Below are 20055 nucleotides of genomic sequence, written 5' to 3' on the forward strand. Positions count from 1 at the left end.
TATATTAAAAAAAAAAAAAAAAAAGGGCCGGCAGCACTTCCACGTATGTGCGAATTATGTGGCTGACATCATTTTTAGACTCAATCATGGGAGCAGTGTCTTCATGGTTTTCCACTCATTTATTCAGGTTTTTTTTTTTCTTTTCAAAAATTGAGCTGGTCCAAAGAGTGTAACTTTAGGTTCGACCTGATTCTATACACGCCGTTATCTCCCTTAAAATGTCAAGTAGCTGAATACACTGATCAGGCCATGAAAGTACTTATAAATACTATGTCCTTGAGTCCAAGAGATTAGAATTTCCATTTCAGGCAAAAAGCCTCAGGAAAGCTAAACATCGCATGCTGAGTAGAGAAAACTGGAAAGGTTACTGAGCCTTATCTGCAATTATGCAAAAACACAGAGATTGTCCAAAGCCGTGATCAGTGGTACAAAGGGAATCTACAAAGCCTTGATGTTGCTTACGGCTCTCTCCTGTCAAAAGCAGATGTGTAGCATGTAGCTCATCCTAGAGGACAATATAAGGTACAACTATACACACTCCTTGTCATGCTTTTATTCTTTAAACACCACAAATACTGATTGCAAGTTAATTTGTTTCTAATTCACAAGTGTCCTATACTTGTACACAGGATGTGGAGGAGTATATTCAGATATCATCAATCTAATTTGCAAGGCTTTATGTTTTTTAATGATAAAAATGCACCTGTTGTCTCCAACATTGTCAAATAAATAAAGCCTAACTGTCTTTGACCATTTTCTTTTAGCAGCAACACTGACATGCAGCCGATGAGATCTTGACAACTTCTACACTCATTGTGTCAAATGTTTCATTTTCAGAGTGTGTGTTATTTTGTGTGGGTGTGTGTGTGTGGGGGGGGGGGGGGGGAGGGCTCTGAGGATAAGAAATAAAAATTTGGTATATAAGGGTCACACAGAAAGACCTGCTCTCTTATCTTCTCATCAACACCTGGGAATATAAATAGTTTAGTTTAAAAATAATGGCTTTCATCTTCAATTACAGCTCTGCATCGTCTACATGAGAGCAATAGTGCCCCCTGGTGTAAAATATATGTAATAGTCGTCATACAAGGTAAGCAGATGAAAGAATAAAAGCAAGGCCTGAAGCAGAGACATCCCCTCTGTGGCAGCTCCTGATGCACATTGTTCCGCAGCATTTTTATTCCACACTTATAGACTTCCCTCTGCAGTAAACCTGTACTGATTCTCTCAGAAGTGAAGGACATTGCCTCTCTTCCCTTCAGTCTGCCCAGCTCTTCTGCAGCTCTACCCTCCACTGTCAAAGCTCTGGGCACACTGCACGACCCTGGGCTCCGTCAGCCGACCGTAGGACAGTCCTGTCATAACCTGCAAAAAGTACAGCACGATGGCGCATTAGAGACTCGGGAGCACAAGGGCTATCAGAGACATGCAAAGTGAAGCAAAGGCAACCCTGAGCTAATGTTTGTCAATGTTGGCATCTGAAAAAAATAGTTTTACTGAAGGAGCATGGCCGTTTTTGGGTTTTTTTTTTAAATTCACTGATTATTCATGCTCAGAGCCCAATGAGAAGAGACCCTTCACTCCTCTGTGCTGCATTAGGAACCTGAGACTCACAGGTATTGTGCTAAGCTAACTGTCATTTAGCCGGTCTCAGTGGGTCTCAGCCTCCTAATGTAGCACAGAGGAGGGAAGGGTATCCATCTTCTCACCTGGTCTGAGAAGGGTATGCATATTTCCCAAAAGGTCAGTGTCCATTTAGAAAGGTGCAGTTTGTCATTTTGAAAACAAATGAGTGTTATGATACAACTCGCTATCTATGAGAGATGGAGTGAGGGAGTTTCTCTGGGTCTTGTTCACTTGAGTGAGGGTAAGATGGTGTGTGAGGTAGATGGGCAGACAGAGCTGTTGTGATGTGGAAGGAGGGGAGCATTGGGTGTTAAATCAACCACGGAGCCTACAGGTACCTAGGTGCGCCATATGTAGCCTGGACTGCACCTCCCTGAAAATGTAACAGCGCATCATGTCAGTGTTGACCCTACCAGCTGCGACTGATTCGCACCGTGACACATGTCCTCCTACACATTTCCACATCATCTAATCCTTTGGTCTGGGCTTAATTTCAGTGAAAATAACTCCTGTTCAGTATTTTAGAAGTTTAAACGCCAAAACTATACACTCAATTTCAAATGCCACTGTTTAAAGCTAGAAACAACACATCAACGTAGAAGCCCCACCACAAAGAGCTTTTTGGTGGTGTATTTGCAGCACATCATTCCAGAAGTGTTATGCTAGTGTAACATGTGGGTCATTAGACTGGAGCACAGACCCAACATACAACTATAAATCCAGCTTCAAAGACAGGGTGAGGGACTAGAAATGTTGCTCCTTCATGCCACAGACTCACTATCGCCTCATGAGGTACAAAGTAGTGGGAGAGAACTTGAATGACTAGCTCAGATTATCTGATACATGGACAACACGGATGGTGACCTCGCCAGATTCAGGGTGGTTCTGCTGCTTGAGGTAGCCATTCAATCGAGTCTCGAAAAAGTTCCCTGGCTAGAGGAGAACTTGAATGACTGGTTCTATCTTATTTTCAAATTTAAAAAGTGCACCTTTTAGCCACAGCTCTAAATCATTTCTCATAGAAACGTTACATAAAGCATAGCACAGAACCTTTACAGTATAAAAATCATAACAGCAGGTTGATATTCTCATTGACACATTCCATCACACGCCTCTGTTTTGGCAGCAGAGGTAGTAACAGGAGAACAGCTAACTGAAAGCATTGATTAGTTGAGTTTGAGTTGACACGCTAAGCCTTCCTTTCACCCGACTGAATCGTTATAAATTCACAAGCTTGGGCGGTATTATGCCAGGTTTGGTTGGCTCTGTGTATGCCACAGTAATGACAGGTCATTTCTATGCTACCAATGTGAAATCTCTGTATAAAAGTATCAAGACAGGTGGCTTAGCTGAGCAAAAACACTAGAAATGGGAAGCAGGTCTTCTGGCTTCATTTGAATGTTACAATTATCTCAACCAACTTCTGTAAACGACTAATTTCCATCTCCTATTTGTTATGGTTCTCCAAAAAAAAAAAAAAAGGATAAAAATAATCTTGTTATTGAAAAGAGTGACAAATAAATATATGCAAATATATAAATGAGAACAGCTGCAAAAGTCCTGAGATCTCACTTCTAACCCCCCCCCCCATAACAATTGTGTTTTTGTAGAAATAAGTAAAATACAGAATGAGAACAGCCTTCAACCTCACTCCACTTTCAACACACAGATTTTATAAACAAAAAAATTAAGAAATATTGGATCGTTTTTAATGAATGTTTTCCTCTATTTCGTGAATGTCTGCTAAGCTAACATTACTGGCTAGCTTACAGACTTGAAAAGCAGGTGTATCTCCCCAAATGTCATTCCTCCTGTTTAAATCTATGTTAAAATGAGAGTTGACACTTACTGAGATCATCGTGAGGAGAGCCAGCATCATCCCAAGCATTATGTATAAATTGTCAGTCAATCCTCCAGCCCACAAAGGACCCAAGATGGTGGCCAAACCCCCCACTGAGCGTCTGACACCTTGGCTGAATCCTTTTTTGTTGAAACACAAACAATGAAACCTTATTTCTTTGATCTGCAAACATTAGAGTAAGGCTTCAAAGTATAACATGTTGAAGCTAACTGTTTTCTTTGTGCCTCAAATTCCAAGCTGCCATCTGCTGGTTTAATAGGCTGCAGCACTCAAACGGTGCCAAGGTAAAATGTGCCAACCTTGTGTTTTCTCTGAAGTGACTTTGGAGAAGAGCGACACCTGAGACACGGCCACAAAGGGGAGCCCCAACAGCTGCAGAAACACTCCAATGATGAAGGCTGATAGCTCCCACCCATATCCACCTGCAGGAAGCAGAGAGATAACAGCAAGATGTTCCTGAAAATATGAACTGCAACACTAAACAGTTACATTCAGCGTTATCTCACATGTCACATACTTTAGACTCAAACCATTAGTTAATCTAACTGCTATTTTTTGCTTTTTACTGCTGATACACAGTGATAATGAAAGTATGTGACAGATCATACTTCAATTTTCCAGCTCATCTTCCCTTGATTTTTAAGTTCCTTCCACAAATGCTTTGGCACCATCAGACACAGCTCTATCTGAAAATGAGACCACTGCCAAGCTGGCAGCCTCAACATTTTTGTTCTCTGCTGCTTTGCATCATGCACATGTTTGTGTGAATGTGCGCCCACTCAAAATGTTAGATGTTCCCGTTGAAAACTGAAAACTTTATAATCTTGTAATCCAAATGCAATTTCACCAATCAAACCTGATTCCAACTGGTCACTTTCTGCAGGTATCTCTCTTTTTGGGTTGTGTTTCTTTGGCAGTTACTGTAACAAATAGCAAACAAATCCATGATATGCTTGCATTTTTTGTCTAATTAGATTACTGTAATCCCTTTATATGTACCCAGGCGATCCACAGCTCCAGCACCTGTCACTTGTAATCAGAGCGATAAACGTGACAAGCTGAAAAAGACACAGGCCAACACGAACATACAGGATCCAGTTTCCCTGCATGATCTCCTGCTGGCTTGCGAACGATATCATTTACAGAGCACATTCAATTCAGCCTGTGCGTAACCCAATATGGCTCCCTTTGGCTCTCCACACCAACCCCACATACAGGATTTGGCTCAAGTAATTTTTAACTCGTGTGTGTGTGTGTGTGTGTGTGTGCGTGTGTGTGTGTGTGTGTGTGTGTGTGTGTGTGCGTGTGTGTGTGTGTGCGCGTGCGTGTGTGTGTCCTGTGCAGGTTAGCACCTCTGAGGTTGCCCAGGAAGATGATGCACCAGATACAGGCGGCACAACAGATGACCAGGCCTACGGCCAGCACAGCGCGGTCCGCCACCTTCCTGCTCAGCCAGCGAACAAAGAAGAAACCCAGGATGACCTCCACCCCACACAGGCTGTACATCAGGCTGTTGCCCAGCTCGCCAAAGCTGAAGTAGCGCTGTGTCAGAGGAGTCACCATGGTCTGGGGGGGGGGGGGGGGGGTTAGAAAAATGTTTGCAATGTCACGTACACAGATCAGAGATAAAGTAAGAGATCTTAATATAGATGAAACACTTCCTTCTGTTTTAAAATAATTGTGTAATCCCGGTCAGAAAAGGAATCGAGGGGGCCTCTTTCCTTGACCAACTATGTGCACTTGTTACATCAGTTTCACTCTGACCATTACACGATACTTGATTATTTTCTACCCGAGTATGGCTTAGATTGATGAAGCCCAGGCTAAAATAGGACACTGTGTGCAACACTGAGAAACTCCGTCTGATGGATCCCAGCGGTAGCTACTCTCACCTCCAGCGCTGTCTGATTGAAGAGAGTGATGAACTGAGCCGTGAGGAGAACAACCACCTCTTCTTTCAGGAACTCTACAGAGAGATGAAAAAAAATCATAAAACCAGCTCAAGCACTGCCTTTAAATTGAAAGTTTAAACTGGCAATTTAGGTTGAGATGGAGATGTTTAACGAGAAAAGAAAACCTGGTGATTGAAAGAAGCAGATCCTGGCTGGTCGGTCACGATGATCTTCTAGTTCAATTAACTCTCTATTTCTTTTTCAAGAGATAATTCGTTTTCTTATGTCCATAACCTGATAATTTTAATCAAATCCAAATTTCAGTAATAGCTTTTCCTGGAGAAAAAAAAAAATCCTCCTTATGGGCTTGGAGAGGAGGAAACATGAGCTGGGCTTGCTGCTAAATTTGGATGAAGGTGCCAGATGGCTGCAAGAAAGGCTTGATATTACAGTGTGTGATCTACTACGCTTCACTTATTTCTGTTTAATGTAGAGCACTGGTGCTCACAAGATTTCATTTTAGTCAACAACTGCGTATGTATATGTACACTGTAGGTAAACACAAGTAGATGTGGAGTTAAACTCTCATTATATAAATTTACAGGAGACCAAAAATGGTATACAACAAGATGAGGGACTGCAGTCATTTTTATTTTATATTTATCAATCTAGGTGAGGCCAAGCTATCCTAACAGTTATCTTTGTTCGGTGATGACGTTCTTCGTACCATTCGCTAAAAGTGCCACAGTCTTTAACGTTCGGAGTGACACACTTCCCTATATGACCTATTTTATGGTTACATAGCACCATAACCATGTAGACTTTTGGAACGTAAATAAAATTTTCCTACATGGTTTCTCTATGGTGGGCGGCACGGTGGTGCAGTGGTCAGCACTGTGGCCTCACAGCAAGAAGGTTCCAGGTTCGAGCCCTGGTTTGAGCACGGGATCTTTCTGTGTGGAGTCTGCATGTTCTCCCTGTTCCTGTGTGGGTTCTTTCACGTAAGTTCTTTCCAGCTTCTTCCCACAGTCTAAAGACTTGGGGACTAGCAAGAGGGGACGAGGCTGATTGATACTCTAAACTGACTGTAGGCGTGGGCGGTGAGTGTGAATGGTTGTCTGTGTTTAAATGTTCGCCCTGCGATGGACTGGTGACCTGTCCATGGATGGGCTGGTGAACCCCGCCTCTCGCCCGCAGGCTGCTGGGATAGGCTCCATGGTAACAGAGATGTCAGGGAGAAGGCCAAAAATAGTATTCTTACAAAATCCAATATAAATCATCATAAATGTTTTATGTTTCATGTTTTAAACTGCATTCAACAAAGATCTGTTCCTGCTCTTCCTCTGATTGGAGCTCACTCAACATCCCTGAAGACCCTGTAGCATCCAGTATGGTTCCTTACTGGCTCAAATATGGATAAATGTTTGAAACAACCTCTCATCACACTCACAGGAGCAGCAGAAACTGTCGGTAGACGCAGTATAACAACTGAACACCAGAGAGTTAAAACTATTTGCCGCAGTTAGCATTGATGTCAGTGGTGCTAGCCTAGCCACTGGTGGTGCAATCCAGCTCAGCAGTGACAGCACAGATGACAAGTCCCTCATATTGGACTTGAAGTGACGTGCACCATGCCAGTTGTTTTCTGATGAATTATGTTGTGGTTTACACGATGTCATTTTTTATGACCTGTTTTATGATTTTCATACTTCCTTTTTGTAACAGCCTTAAAAATATGACAAAGTATTACATAGTTGACAGTTTATGGAGGTTGGGGTTGTACAGTGTCAGAGATTAGAGGACAGTTTAGGGGAAAATAGAGAATTTCCTCAAGCTCTTTACACAGTGCTCTCAGAACGTAATGTGACAGGATCGTTTGATAGGAAACCAAGAACATCCTATATAGTGTACACTCCCTTTATGCGTTCCTCTAACATTTCCAGAACATCCTGAATCTTCCCTAAAAGTCTGCTTAATATCATGCCCCTCACCTTCGAAGAACCCCAGTGACCATCAAGGAATGTTGTATTAATGTTACAAGACAGCGTACCTCACCGGTGCAGACATTCTGAGAACACACATTTTCTTGCTGTGTAATCTCCAATATTGCCTCAAAACACTGGATCCTACAGTTTAGTGATACAATACTGATCTAGAAAAAAAAAGAAAGAAAAAAAAAAAGCTGTTGAACCCACCACTTTTTTTTTTTTTAACCATTCACAGAGAAACCAAAGTTATATTAGGTTACTCAAACACACAAGTGTGTGCAAAGCTCGCCAGCTCTGTCCTGGCTGTGCAGTACAAACCTCGAGATGGTTTGCTCTCAAGAACCATCTGAGAAGTCATCCATAGCTACTCTTTGGAAATGGGAAGAAACTTGTTCAGCTGTTTACTGGGGTTTTTTTTCCATTTTTTCCCCCCCATTTGTATATTGTCAATTCACCCTGCTAAGCTGTCCTGGTCATTTCTCTGCCTCCTCTGCTCCTACCACATTCTTTCCTCAGTCACCTGTTACATCTCATCTCATGTGTTACACAGTTACATCTGCACTTCCTGGTTGCCCAAATTACAGCTTTCATACTTTGTGTTAAAATCACTGGTTCTTTGTTCTCAGACTTCACTAAACTCCTTCAGATCGGACTAGAGGACCTCATGAGTTGTAAATTCAACGAGGGGGGTCAACATTTTAAATTGAACACTGCATTCACAGAGATATGTTACAGTTAATAAGTATGTCTTTGGACACTTCCATGGACTTTTCTCAAAATTGCCCACTACCAAGCCTGTTTTTTCTGGAATGCAGTTCAATGACATGCTGATATTTTTTAGAAAGTACCGTTGCCCCCCTTCATTCTTTTACATTCTATCTCTTTTAAAAATCAACAATTTTCAGGTTAAAATTATTTTTTTTTAAAAATAGGCTATTATGCTACTAGGCGAATGCATTAAAAGCCGGACTGCTCTTGTTTGCAGGATGTATTATCCGGACAGGTCTCTAGAGGGAGCTTACACACCTCACCAACCTTGAGAAACAGTCGCTGAGCCTCAGAGCACGCCAGGTTACCTGTTACAGTCTGAAACAAACTTCTTGGTTGCCAGTGAGTGTTAACTTGTAATATTCTGTACTTGTAGCAACACAGCAAATAAGACTATTTCCTGAAATATCTTACTTTTCCTCTAAATATGCATCTACATATGGATGAAAGGATATTAAAATAGATTTGATGAGAGAACGCAGTTTTGGGATTCCTCCCTGAAAAACAAATATGAAGGATGTGCTGGAGCATTCAGTTTTGCTCCGGAGATTCTGGCCTTGTAGACTTTCTTCAAAACAAAAAGGGATCAATAAGACGAATGTTGACCACATTACCAATTCTCTCTCCATTTTATCCACAAGTCAACCACAGCAAACCAGTCAATAAAAAAAGGAAGTCTGCTATCCATCGCTCTCCTATATCTTCAAAGAGTGAGAGAATCGATAGTGAGGACTGACATGCAAACACACACGCACGCACACATACACACACAAACACACACATACACTAGGAGAGAGGTTGAAGAATAAAGCATCAACATGATTAATCAATAGCAGCATATACACTGGTTGCATCATGTAAACTTAGTATGACACTAATTCAACAAGACATCATGTAAACAGATATATACATTCACACTATCTGACATAAGGCAGGTCTCCTCAATACACTGGGAATCTGATCTAGCAAGCTACACACACAATTCCACAGAGACCATAAGAATGGAGATTGTGTGTAAGTCTGACTGTGTGTGTGTGTGTGTGTGTCTGTGTCTGTGTGTGTGTGAAGGAAAATCAATAAAACAGATACATGTGCATCGGCAGTGACACCTCTTCCTTCCTGAATCCCCACAAATAACGGCAAGCTGACAATCATTGCTGTGGGCAGGGCATCAAACTTCTTCGCTTACCGCTGCTGGCGCTGAACTTTTGGAAAAGGTTTGAGGATGAGGCACCGTAGAAGGGCTGCATTTCAGACGACGCAGAGTTCTCCGCATGGTCAGAGTTGAGAGTACTGTAGTTGTGCACTGGCTCATCGTCCAACCCCATCAGCGGCGCCTCCTCCTCTTCTTCCTGCTTCAGCTCCACCATTGGTGCTCCCTCCTCAGTTAAGGTGTTGGGCTGAACATCCCAGTAGATTGCCAAGACAACAAACTGAAGCAGTGCCCACAACAAGCACATGAATATCTAAGAAGCAACAAAAAAGACAGGAGTGTTATCGGATACAAGATGCACTGATTAGATTTTAATCTAACAGGATGGAGGAGGTGCATAAACATAAAGAACCTCACCACAGTGAAATTAGGAGATGTACAGTGTCAAATTATGTGACAAAATGGAGGAGTCAAGCAGCTTAATGGGTGTATCTCATACAAGCTACATCAGTGCTATAGGTGTTGTATTCAGGGAGACTTGTATAATGGGGTGGATCAATACAGGTCATTAAGAGTCGAATGCAGCTGCAGGTGTTTTGTGTTCCTCTTACTCAGAGGAAAACAAAGCAGAAAAAAGCATATGACCCCGGAGGGTTATTTCTGAAGATTGTTCCTGTATGCACGAGGCTTTCAGAGAACCTTAGATTATTGATTATCTGGTTGCCATTACCCCAGGAGACGTGTACTTGTTCACAACAAACGGCCCAAGTTTGAAATCACACAGCCGCAGGAACAGGTTGAATGCCGGCCCTAGAGAGAGAGAGAAGGATGCACTTAAAAGAGGAGGAAGAAAGAAGACAGGATGCAGAGACAGTTGCCTCCACCTCAGTGAACATCAAAGAAGGCATCACACAGTTCTTCCCGGTGTCTGATATTCTGCAGAAGACAGAGGAGGTGGAATGATGAAAGAAGTGAACACTGACCGACAAGGAGGCCGGCTTGCCGACAAGCCATGATGGCTGCAAAGATGCCAGCGCGCTCATCAGGCCGCGTGCACCGAGTCAGGAAACCGAAGATGGCAGATCCAGCTCCTGCACCGATACCTGAGAGGAAAACAGTATCCCTCTGTTACACCGTTGCAACCATGTGTGTGCATGTGTCTGTGCGTTTGTGTGTGCATGTGTGTCACCTGCTATGAGCCGACTGCACAACAAAAGCCACTTTGAATATCCCATAAAATACATGAAGTTACCTGGGGGGGAAAAATACAAATGAAAATCATGCTTGGCAAATTGCAAATACATTACAAATATTGGAAGTGCATGATTGACTTGTGTCTTTGAATCAGGACCGCCCCCTCCCTAAACGTAGAACACGCACTGTCCGTAGGGCCTCATCTTCCATGGGGGGCCACGCTATGCACAAGGGGATGCGCATTTGTGCACATGCGCATAGAGCATCAAATCAGCTTGAGGAGGGAGAGAAGAGACCTGAAATCTGACCGCGCATGCGTCGCTGCAATGATTGACAGCACTCGACATCTGACCAATCAGAGGGGTGCATCAGTAGGCACTTCTAGAGCTGCAGGTAGTAGATGAAGAGCAGTAGCCTGTCGACATGTCCAAAAGACATCATGAGTCAGGGGCGAGCAAGAGGAAGGAAAAGACAAAACAAGAGGAAGTCTGTGCTTCACTTGAAGGTGAGTATGTTCTTAAAATAAATCTTTGTGGCACAAACACCTAAGCTGCTCCTCATTGGATGGAAGGCCCTGTCTCCAGTCTGTCTAGATGGGAGAATTTGTTTTTCCAGCTTACCCTGATTAGCATTTATTGAATGTCTAGTTAACACCCTACGCATTCACCTCTGATGACAAAAGTGGTCAAATGACCAGTTAGGGGTCATATATTGATAGGAAATATAATTTAGCCAAGTTTATATCCTATCAATATTAGTTTTTGACTATTTTATGGAGGTAAATGTCACCATCTGTTGGTGAATATAATTTATAACAGTGAGCTTTTGAGGAGACAGAGAAATAGTGATGAAGTGTTTTGTTGACCGAGGGAACTGTATTCAGAGTTTGAAATATCAGTTTGTTTGATTAGTGTTAAATGAGTGTGCTTTCTTAGAACTGTAGCAGTACATAATAACAATATTGATACATAATAATACAACAACAACAACAATGATAATAATATTGTAAGATTAGATAGCAATAATAGTAGTTTTTATAGATATTAGTATAAGAATTAGTAGTATTAGTACCAGATCGGTACTAACAGTAATGGTGGTTTTAGTATAATATTATTATTACTATTATGATCATGGTTATTATGATTATTATTCTTATTATTATGACCCTGCAATGGACTGGCAACCCTTCCAGGGTGAAACCCGCCTCTTGCCTGAAGGCAGCTTGGATATGCTCCAGGGTTAGGGTTAGGCTCATATTTACATTAATTTCATTATGTAGTTTACCATTAAGACCAAAATATATATATTTATGTATCTGCTTGTATGATGGATTTCTTTTCTGGATTTCTTACCACAACAGGGTCAATGCTGAAAAATGTCACTAAGGGGAACTGAGAGGCAGCATCAGCAACTGACAGCAAGGAAGCACTCAGCACATCACCAGGGCCTTCAGGCAGCATCCCTGCAGATGCAGCAGCACCCTGGACATCACCAGTACCATCAAGCAGTATCTCTACTACTGCTACAGCAGCACCCTGGACATCACCAGTACCATCAAGCAGTATCTCTACTACTGCTACAGCAGCACCCTGGACATCACCAGTACCATCAAGCAGTATCTCTACTACTGCTACAGCAGCACCCTGGACATCACCAGTACCATCAAGCAGTATCTCTACTACTGCTACAGATACTACTGTCACTGCACAACCAGTTGATCCAGTTCTTTGGGCAGCGCACTTAACAGATACCAAACAGGTTGAATTTGTGCCGCGAGGGCCTTTTAAGGTTGTGTCAGATTTCACTTTCCCTAAGACAGGAGGAAGAAGTTTTCATCGTAGTCTGTACTACTGGTCACTTGCGAATAGAGACAAAGTAACAAGAAGTTGGCTTGTGTATTCAAAGCACAACAACTCTGTGCTTTGTTTTGCTTGCAAACTTTTCAGTGCTCCAAACATAATGCTGACTACAGATGGCCTTGGTGATTGGTCTAATATTAATGCTGCTCTCAAGAGTCAGGACAACAATCCAGAACACACAAAGGCAATGCTTAAACGCAGGGAACTTGAGCTTCGTCTGAGGAAGGGCCAGACAATTGACCATCAGTAACTATCTCTGAGATGCAGAGACGAATGGATGGTGAAATGTCCTCACACATCTCATTAGTATTACACTGTCGCTTGCCTCCAAAAAATCTGGCTCTCAGGGGCTCTTCACAGCTTTATGAGCCAAATAATGGCAACTTCTTGAAGGAAGTTGAGCTGCTAGCAAAGTTCGATCCTGTGATGGAAAATCACCTTGCCAGAATAAAAGATGAGAGCACCCGCGTTCACTAGCTTGGCCAGAGAATACAAAATGAACTAATACAGATAACTGGTGACAGAGTCCAGAAATTATCTGTGTCTGCTGTGTGGGAGAGCAGAATTTAGAGTATGACAGCTGTCAGACATCCAGACAAAGAAACCAGGGACACTCTCCTTGAGGTTAGGCAAACTGCGGATGACCCAGCTGCTAAGGTAGAGGCTCAGGCTCTGGCAGAAGAAGTGGCTTCCTACAGGTTTTTGATCTGCTCAGTTGTGTGGTTTGACATTCTGACCACCATGAACCAGGTGAACAGCAGCAAGTTCAATGCAACTTGACATTGGTATCAAACTCATTGAAAGTACAAAAACCTCTCTGTCCATGTACAGACAGTCTGGGTTTGCTGATGCTCAGACATCAGCCAAGGAACTCTGTGAGGCCCTTAACATAGAGCCAAAATGTAGAGAGAAGCGGCTGAGGGGTACTCATGCCTGTACTTTGCCTATGAGGCTGCAGATGAACCCATGTGCGACGCTCTGAAAAAGCTAGAAGTGACATTTTTCAATACTGTTGTAGAATCTTCTCTCACATCACTGCAAGACAGATTTGAGACATTTAGTCAGGTTAAGGAGAAGTTTGGTGTGCTGCTTGATTTCAGCCAGCTTAAAGGGATGCCCAACAACGCCTTGCAGAAAAACTGGGAGTGTCTGATATTGATGGCGCATGAACCTTCTAGATCTGCCGACACAAACAACTGCCCTGGAGATGTTGTATTTTCTCCATGAAAATCAGAATCAGAATCAAACTCCTCGGCTCCCCAATGGCACAAGAACACTTAAGTGGCTCGGCTAGCATTAGCATCAACTCAGAAACGGCACAGCAGTTGTCATACGACGACCCCATCCATGACTTTGCATCCAGAAAATGCAGACATATAAAATTTCAGTTAGGGCCCCAATTTGGTAAGGAGTGGCCCTGCTTTACAAGGTATGCTAATGACAGCTAGTGCTACTGTGTCAATACACATGTAAGTCTACACACCTTGGTCCAGACTTATGGAGAGAAAATAAACACTGTAGTCACAAAAGTGGAGTACATCTGGTGTTCTCAAACTTTTCTTCTCCGAGGCCCACCTATTTATAAATTCTCTTTTTTACTGGCCAGGCCCTCAAATAAAGATCAAATTACCAAATTATTACGATTATGTGCTTTATTCTTAGCTCATAATCTGATTGAAAATTATTCATGAAGTCAAACAACACAAGACAGGCAGGAGCTCTGGAATTTAAAAAAGATATAAAACATCCAGTGTGAACTTGGATTAATTTTTTCCATTATTCACCAGAGGAGTCGTAGCTTGCCAAACTGAGCGTCTAAACTTGACGTTTTCATGATTTCAAAGAGTTTTCTAACTTTCATTTGATTTGATCACATACCTACTTTTAATCATTTTTTTATGCGACTTTAAAAAATATTTTTTTCAAAATAAAGCATTGCAGCCCATTTGAGGATGCTCACAGCCCCCTCACTTATTCATAATGAAAAATATGATTAACAAATGTGGGATTTGCATGTAATTTTGGGAACTCACAACACACTTAAACAATTTGAACACATTTAACAAAAGTTTGACATCAAAACCTGAATAAATATTTCAATTTCACACATCTGATCAGGTTTCAAAAAAACATCGATGCTCATAAATGCTATCTGCAATTATTTGTGACCTTCCATTCTATTTACTTACAGAATGTTAAGTGTGTGTGCACAGATTACCGAACCAGATCAGGGTACATTTCAGCATGAAGTATTACCGTAAGACTCCATTAACAACTGCAACCTATACATATCCATAAATGCAAGCTGTATTAAAGTTCTGATGTTAAACAGGGAAATCTACTTTCTTGTGAAATTCCTGTGTACTTTCAAAGAGCGAAAAACGTTTTTAGAAATAAGTAAAATAGCTTTTCACTCCTCTATTAGTACACTCACTTCCCCCTATGGGCTATATAAGTTTATATTCCAATGTATTTGGGTGATTTCTATCAAATAAATAAATCGTGACAGGTCCTGGACAACATCCCTGTGGTTCTTCCCCTGAAGTGAGTAAATCAGACACAATAAACAAAAGATCCTGCAAACTCAAATTATCATTAGTTCCAAAAACTTAGACACAAAGCTCCCTTTAACACAACTGATAAATGTTTGCTTCCTCCTGGGCTATGAGAGTTATGTTATCTAAATTTAGATAAACTGTGTTTCTGCTGTTGGCTAATATAAAATCATCTTCATCACTGGTAAACGTTCTCACCTTGAAATCACACAAGAATTCATGGACAACCCAGATGTCCCAGTTTGGTTCCTTGAGGATCGGTTTGATGCTGGGGAGTGTAAGGAGTCTCTGATTTACACAAAAATATGACCTGTTCTGTGTCTGGCAGGTAATTTGTGCACACATGTTTAATAATCTGTATGCAAGTAGAAAAGAAGGTCACAAATATTTACACTCTGCACCTTCTCTGTTAGCTGTCTGACAAATATTGCACATATATGAATCAATGCTTTTTTGTTCCTCTAAAACAAGTTGTTCAATGTGTGTGTGTGTGTGTGTGTGTGTGTGTGTGTGTGTGTGTGCGCGTTTGTGCAAGAGAAAGCGAGAAAGAGAGGGAGTGTGTTAAAGAGGTTTTTAGCTTGTTTGATTTCAGTCATCAAATCCTGTGAAACTGACAGCACTTACTAATTTTATACCTGCTTGTAATTGGTATTCCTCCCTCAGTAACACAGATGTCGCGAAGTGTCATGGAGGAGCTGTCATGAGGCGGAACCGTAGTATTATGATTCTATCATGGTTAAAATACCGTGCGAATGATGTATTGTCAGTAACTCTGTGATACAAGAATCCAACCATTAAAATAACGTCATGTATGAAGGGGGAACTGTCAAAGCAGACAATAAACCAAAGCTCTCTGTATTTGTTCATGTTCAACAGTCTAAGCCTGGTCATCGCATCACATGTAAATCCTACCAGTAGTGGACAATACTGCATTTTGTGTAAATGTGCTGATAGTCTAATAATTTACTTGGCTGATAACTGATACCTACTAATTTGGATAATGTTGAATGTTGGTGAAAATTGTGAATTTGAAAAAGTCATATTTGAAAAACCTCATAAAACATATATTTATCGTTGCTTCCTCATCATTGATGACTAGAAAGGAAGACTTGAACGAAACAGGAGGCAGCATGGCTCAGAGGTACGGTGACCGTCTAGCAACCTGCTGACTGTGTCAAAGTATCCTTGAACAAATAACTGAGCCCCTAATCGCTCCTGATGGCCCTGCGATGGACTGGCGACCTGTCCGGGGTGAACCCCACCTCTCGCCCAATGTCAGCTGGAAAAGCAGATCCCCACCCTCACCCCCAATGGATAACAGAGAATGGGTGGATGGGTGGACTGAAACAAAACTCATCAGAGAAATAAGCCTATATTTATAAATGACCAATATTTACCAATACTGATGACATGCCGATACGCCCATGTGTCTGTGGTATTTCTACATTGAACATTGAATATTTCTACATTTTGAACTCACTGTTCTCTGATCAGTTCTCAGTATCAGCTGATATGCAAGTATCAGAACTGTACTGGAACATGTCTACAGGCAGGGCCACCCTCCTGCACGTTGCCGATGCAGTAAACGAAGAATGAATTTAGATTACTGCCAGGTGAAAGAAATAGCTAGACTCTCGACTTCGTTTCATTTTCAGAGACAATGTCATCCTGGACATGGACGAATGAGTCCAAATAGGCCTCTTGTAACCACGAGGAGCGAGAATCTGCTGGACGTCCAGCCTGCGGGTTTTTCTCATGTCATTCTGTGGTTTGGCAACTCACCAGCTATCTCAAACAGATTGGAGAGAAGGATGATGGACTTTGTAGTTTTGCTCCGATCCGACCACAACCCAAACAGCGGGCCTGAGAGGAGCCCGCTGAGGCTGAAGGCAGACAGACCCAAGCCCAGGAAATAAGGAGGGGCCTCCAAAATCTGGAGGTACCGCCATATTGTAGGCAGAATGACAGCTGAGCTCGAGGAATAGGAGAGAAAAAGAAAACAGCTAACTTTACGGTGTTGATGCTCATCTCGTTCATCATAAAGCTGTCGTTGGACATGAACTCACCGTACTCGATGCCGTTCAACATGAAGATCAGTCCAATGGTGATAAAAGTGAGATTCTTCTTTTTGTGATAATCCATTGTGCTCAGCCTTTCATAAAGTGACCTCTGTGCGTGCACGAGGCTCAGAAACGGTCTTTGGTGGCATGATCAGATAATAAGAGGCAGCTCACGTCCAATTACACGAACTCTCCCAGACAATCAGGAATCCTTTGTATAAGATCATGTAGATGAGAGAAAATCGAGATCATGTGAAGTCTTTCCTGTAGAGGGAGGAATGAAAAAGAGCTGGAGTTTGCGTCCAAGAGGCATTCCACTTCAAGATGAGCCTGGTGCACGGTAGTGGCTCAGGTTACCAGTAGAGCTTAGGCGCACCCGTCCGCACACAGGTGTCATCCACTTCTCAAGACAAAGCAGATAGACGCCAGACCGGCCTGTCCTCTTGTAATCATTTAGGGCCAACGTTGAAAATAGCAACAAAAATAAATGTTAAATGGATGCATTTTTATTATGATTATTTAAGTATAGCCAATCTACTCCGAGCTGAACTGGCCAGTTCCAGGTAATCAAACGCCTAACAGAAAAATATGGAAATGCATTATTATTGTTGCTGTTGTTGTTGTTGTTGTTGTTGTTGTTGTAATAAGTCTCTACTACGCTGAGGGGAAAAAGCCTTCAATGAATGACACACAACGCTGCCAAATGTGAGAGTGTAAGAGTGTAACAGTGTAAAACAACACTCGGAAGGTCTGGTTAGTCCATACACAAGAAGCTTTTACTTAAATTAGCTTACTAACCAGACAGAGCTGAGGCCTGTAAACAACTGGGTCAAGAAACTAAACAGCAGGGAAAAAAACGCACTGACAGAGGAGCATGAATACACCAGAGGTAAGTGAGGTGCAGGGCAGGTGACAGAGGAGGGGCAACCAACTCTCAGCTATACTTATTTATTCTGACAGGGGCTATTAGAACTGTTACAAGTTAAAAAAAATAATAATAAATTCAAGTAATTTACTAGGACTACTAAATTTGGTGCACTTTAATCCTACAATGGATGACCTATTGTGGTGGCATTCCACTTTTCTATATTAACTCATGGATTACAAAGTAGAGCGATTATTCATTTCCCAGCTTTAAAGCAAAAAAATGAGAGTAATGTTCACTGTGGAATTCATCACTGTCTTCTCATTTTCCTGATTCTTCGATGTAAATAATAAGCCTGAAACCTAAAATGTTCTAGCATAAAATATGAGCTCTTAGATATGAGATATTTTTAGATCTCAATTTAGCCTCACAGACTATCCCTGTTAAATTTGCAGTTGGAATCGCAAATATTTATCACTGGATTAAATAAACTCTGTAGCAAACAATGGTTTATGAGGCTTTAAGGTTTTGTTCAGCAAAATAATCATCACAACTGAACTCCACTTTAATGAGGGAAACGTTCTGTCCTTTTTCCTCCTCAAAATCAAGACAACTTCACTTCATTTTCAGACAAAGTAAAATGTCTTTTGCAAATATCCTATCTCTGACACCAAAATCAGTTTTCCAAAAATAATTAAATCATATATCAAGACGTTTCAAATACTCCCAAAGTGTTCCAGTTCTGTTTCATTCCACTGTATGTTCAACATATTTCAATATGTTATCTAAAATCCATCCATCCATCCATCCATCCATTGTCTTCCGCTTATTCCTGTTAAGGGGGTGGAGCCTATCCCAGCAGCTACGGGCGAGAGGCGGGGTTCACCCTGGACAGGTCACCAGTCCATCTCAGGACCAACACATAGAGACAGACAACCATTCACACTCACAGTCACACCTCCAGTCAATTTAGAGTATCAATCAGCCTCGTCCCCTCTTGATGTCTTTGGACTGTGGGAGGAAGCTGGAGTACCAGAGAGAACCCAGGCACAGGGAGAACATGGAGACTCCACAGTCCCGAGCCTTCTTGCTGTGAGGCCACAGTGCTAATCACTGCACCACCGTGCCACCTATCTAAAATAATCACACAAATGAATATATATGAGACAGTAGTTGTCTGTCAGTCTGAACAGATGATGGATGTCTGTCGTTTTTGTGTAACAAGGATGAGACACGTCTGTATCCATTGGGGACGTTGCTGACGTTCCAGACAACTAGCCAATACAGCTAATGATACACGATGCTGAGTGCCCCCTAGTGGCAACAGGACCCTTACCGGGTGGTCTTAACCGTCCGCCTGACGGTCTCCCCTTCTTCACCTCTCCAGGAGCTCTTTCAGCGTCTCGTCTTTCTGTGGCACTCTTCATCAGCTCATCTCCCTGCTATTCACCTCATAAAGGATGTAATCAGCCAGAAATACCTCTCTCTTCTGATGTGATGATAAAATCATAAACACGTTATTTATCTGTTTATTTTTACCCAGGCTAAATCAGTCACTCGAACACATCACCCAGAATCAGATTATACAGAGGCGAAAATGCAATATAAAAACTAATAGAGGCTAAATAGTCATCACACTCATTCATCCATACGGGCTGACAGTCACACACCACAGCAACACTATTCGATACCGGTGATTCCCTGCAACAACAAATGTATATCAATCAGCATTCTGTTGCCTCTCTTATTATGCGGTGTTATCAGCGGAGCTCTTCTCAGCCTTCCCCTGATTCGCTTGTTCTATTTATGATGACTTACATTCCTATTAGTCATACATGAAGATGAAGCACTTGCCTTTTGATGAATAAACGTGTACAGAGCTCAACTGGTTACCTGTCTGAGCTTATAAATGAGCACCTTTCCTCCACCTTGCTGCACCATGCAGCCTTGATCTTTTCCATTTGAAAAAGAATTCTCGTAATTTCTTCTTTTTCTCTCTTTCTCTCTCTCTCTCTCTCTCTCTACCTATGTAAATAATAATTATTAGTTTCAGGTGATTATGCACTAATTGAATAGTGTATCCTGCCTAATCCCTCTGACTACCATATATTGCTCATTTAATAGAAAAAGCCCTCTCATCTGGAGAGTGTGCAGGAAAAGCTGAAGTCAGGGATGAATAAATTGATTATACTGTCTCTTTTATTGAAGCACTGGCTCCATTTTTAATCTGCTGT

General features: G+C 41.8%; 1 protein-coding gene across 2 annotated transcripts; it reads right to left on the minus strand.

Annotated features, from left to right (window-relative positions):
• Nucleotides 1-218: 218 nt before the first annotated feature.
• Nucleotides 219-17261, minus strand: mfsd8l2 (major facilitator superfamily domain containing 8-like 2). Of its 2 annotated transcripts, XM_086204883.1 has the most exons (11): nucleotides 16963-17261; nucleotides 16679-16864; nucleotides 10478-10540; nucleotides 10272-10391; nucleotides 10019-10098; nucleotides 9325-9601; nucleotides 5380-5453; nucleotides 4840-5053; nucleotides 3787-3909; nucleotides 3476-3606; nucleotides 219-1365 (listed from the first exon to the last, which is right to left on the minus strand). In XM_086204883.1, the coding sequence occupies exons 1-11, from the start codon at nucleotides 17036-17038 to the stop codon at nucleotides 1285-1287; spliced, it is 1425 nt and encodes a 474-aa protein (XP_086061009.1). In that variant the 5' UTR covers nucleotides 17039-17261; the 3' UTR covers nucleotides 219-1284. The 2 variants fall into 2 exon arrangements, with proteins under 2 accessions (XP_086061009.1, XP_086061010.1); XM_086204884.1 differs by lacking the exon at nucleotides 16679-16864.
• Nucleotides 17262-20055: the final 2794 nt, after the last annotated feature.

The sequence above is a fragment of the Aulostomus chinensis genome, chromosome 5 (assembly GCF_037954235.1).
Source record: "Aulostomus chinensis isolate RoL2024-O1b breed Wild chromosome 5, RoL_Achi_v1.0, whole genome shotgun sequence".
NCBI lineage: Eukaryota > Metazoa > Chordata > Actinopteri > Syngnathiformes > Aulostomidae > Aulostomus > Aulostomus chinensis.

Coding starts and splice junctions, on each gene's coding strand:
- mfsd8l2 (XM_086204883.1), bottom strand. CDS start 17,038: ATGGATTATCACAAAAAGAAGAATCTCACTTTTATCACCATTGGACTG. Junction 5,454..9,324: donor AAAGTTCAGCGCCAGCAGCG/GTAAGCGAAGAA, acceptor ATCTCTCTGTAG/AGTTCCTGAAAGAAGAGGTG. Junction 1,366..3,475: donor CTCTCCTCACGATGATCTCA/GTAAGTGTCAAC, acceptor TACTTTTTGCAG/GTTATGACAGGACTGTCCTA.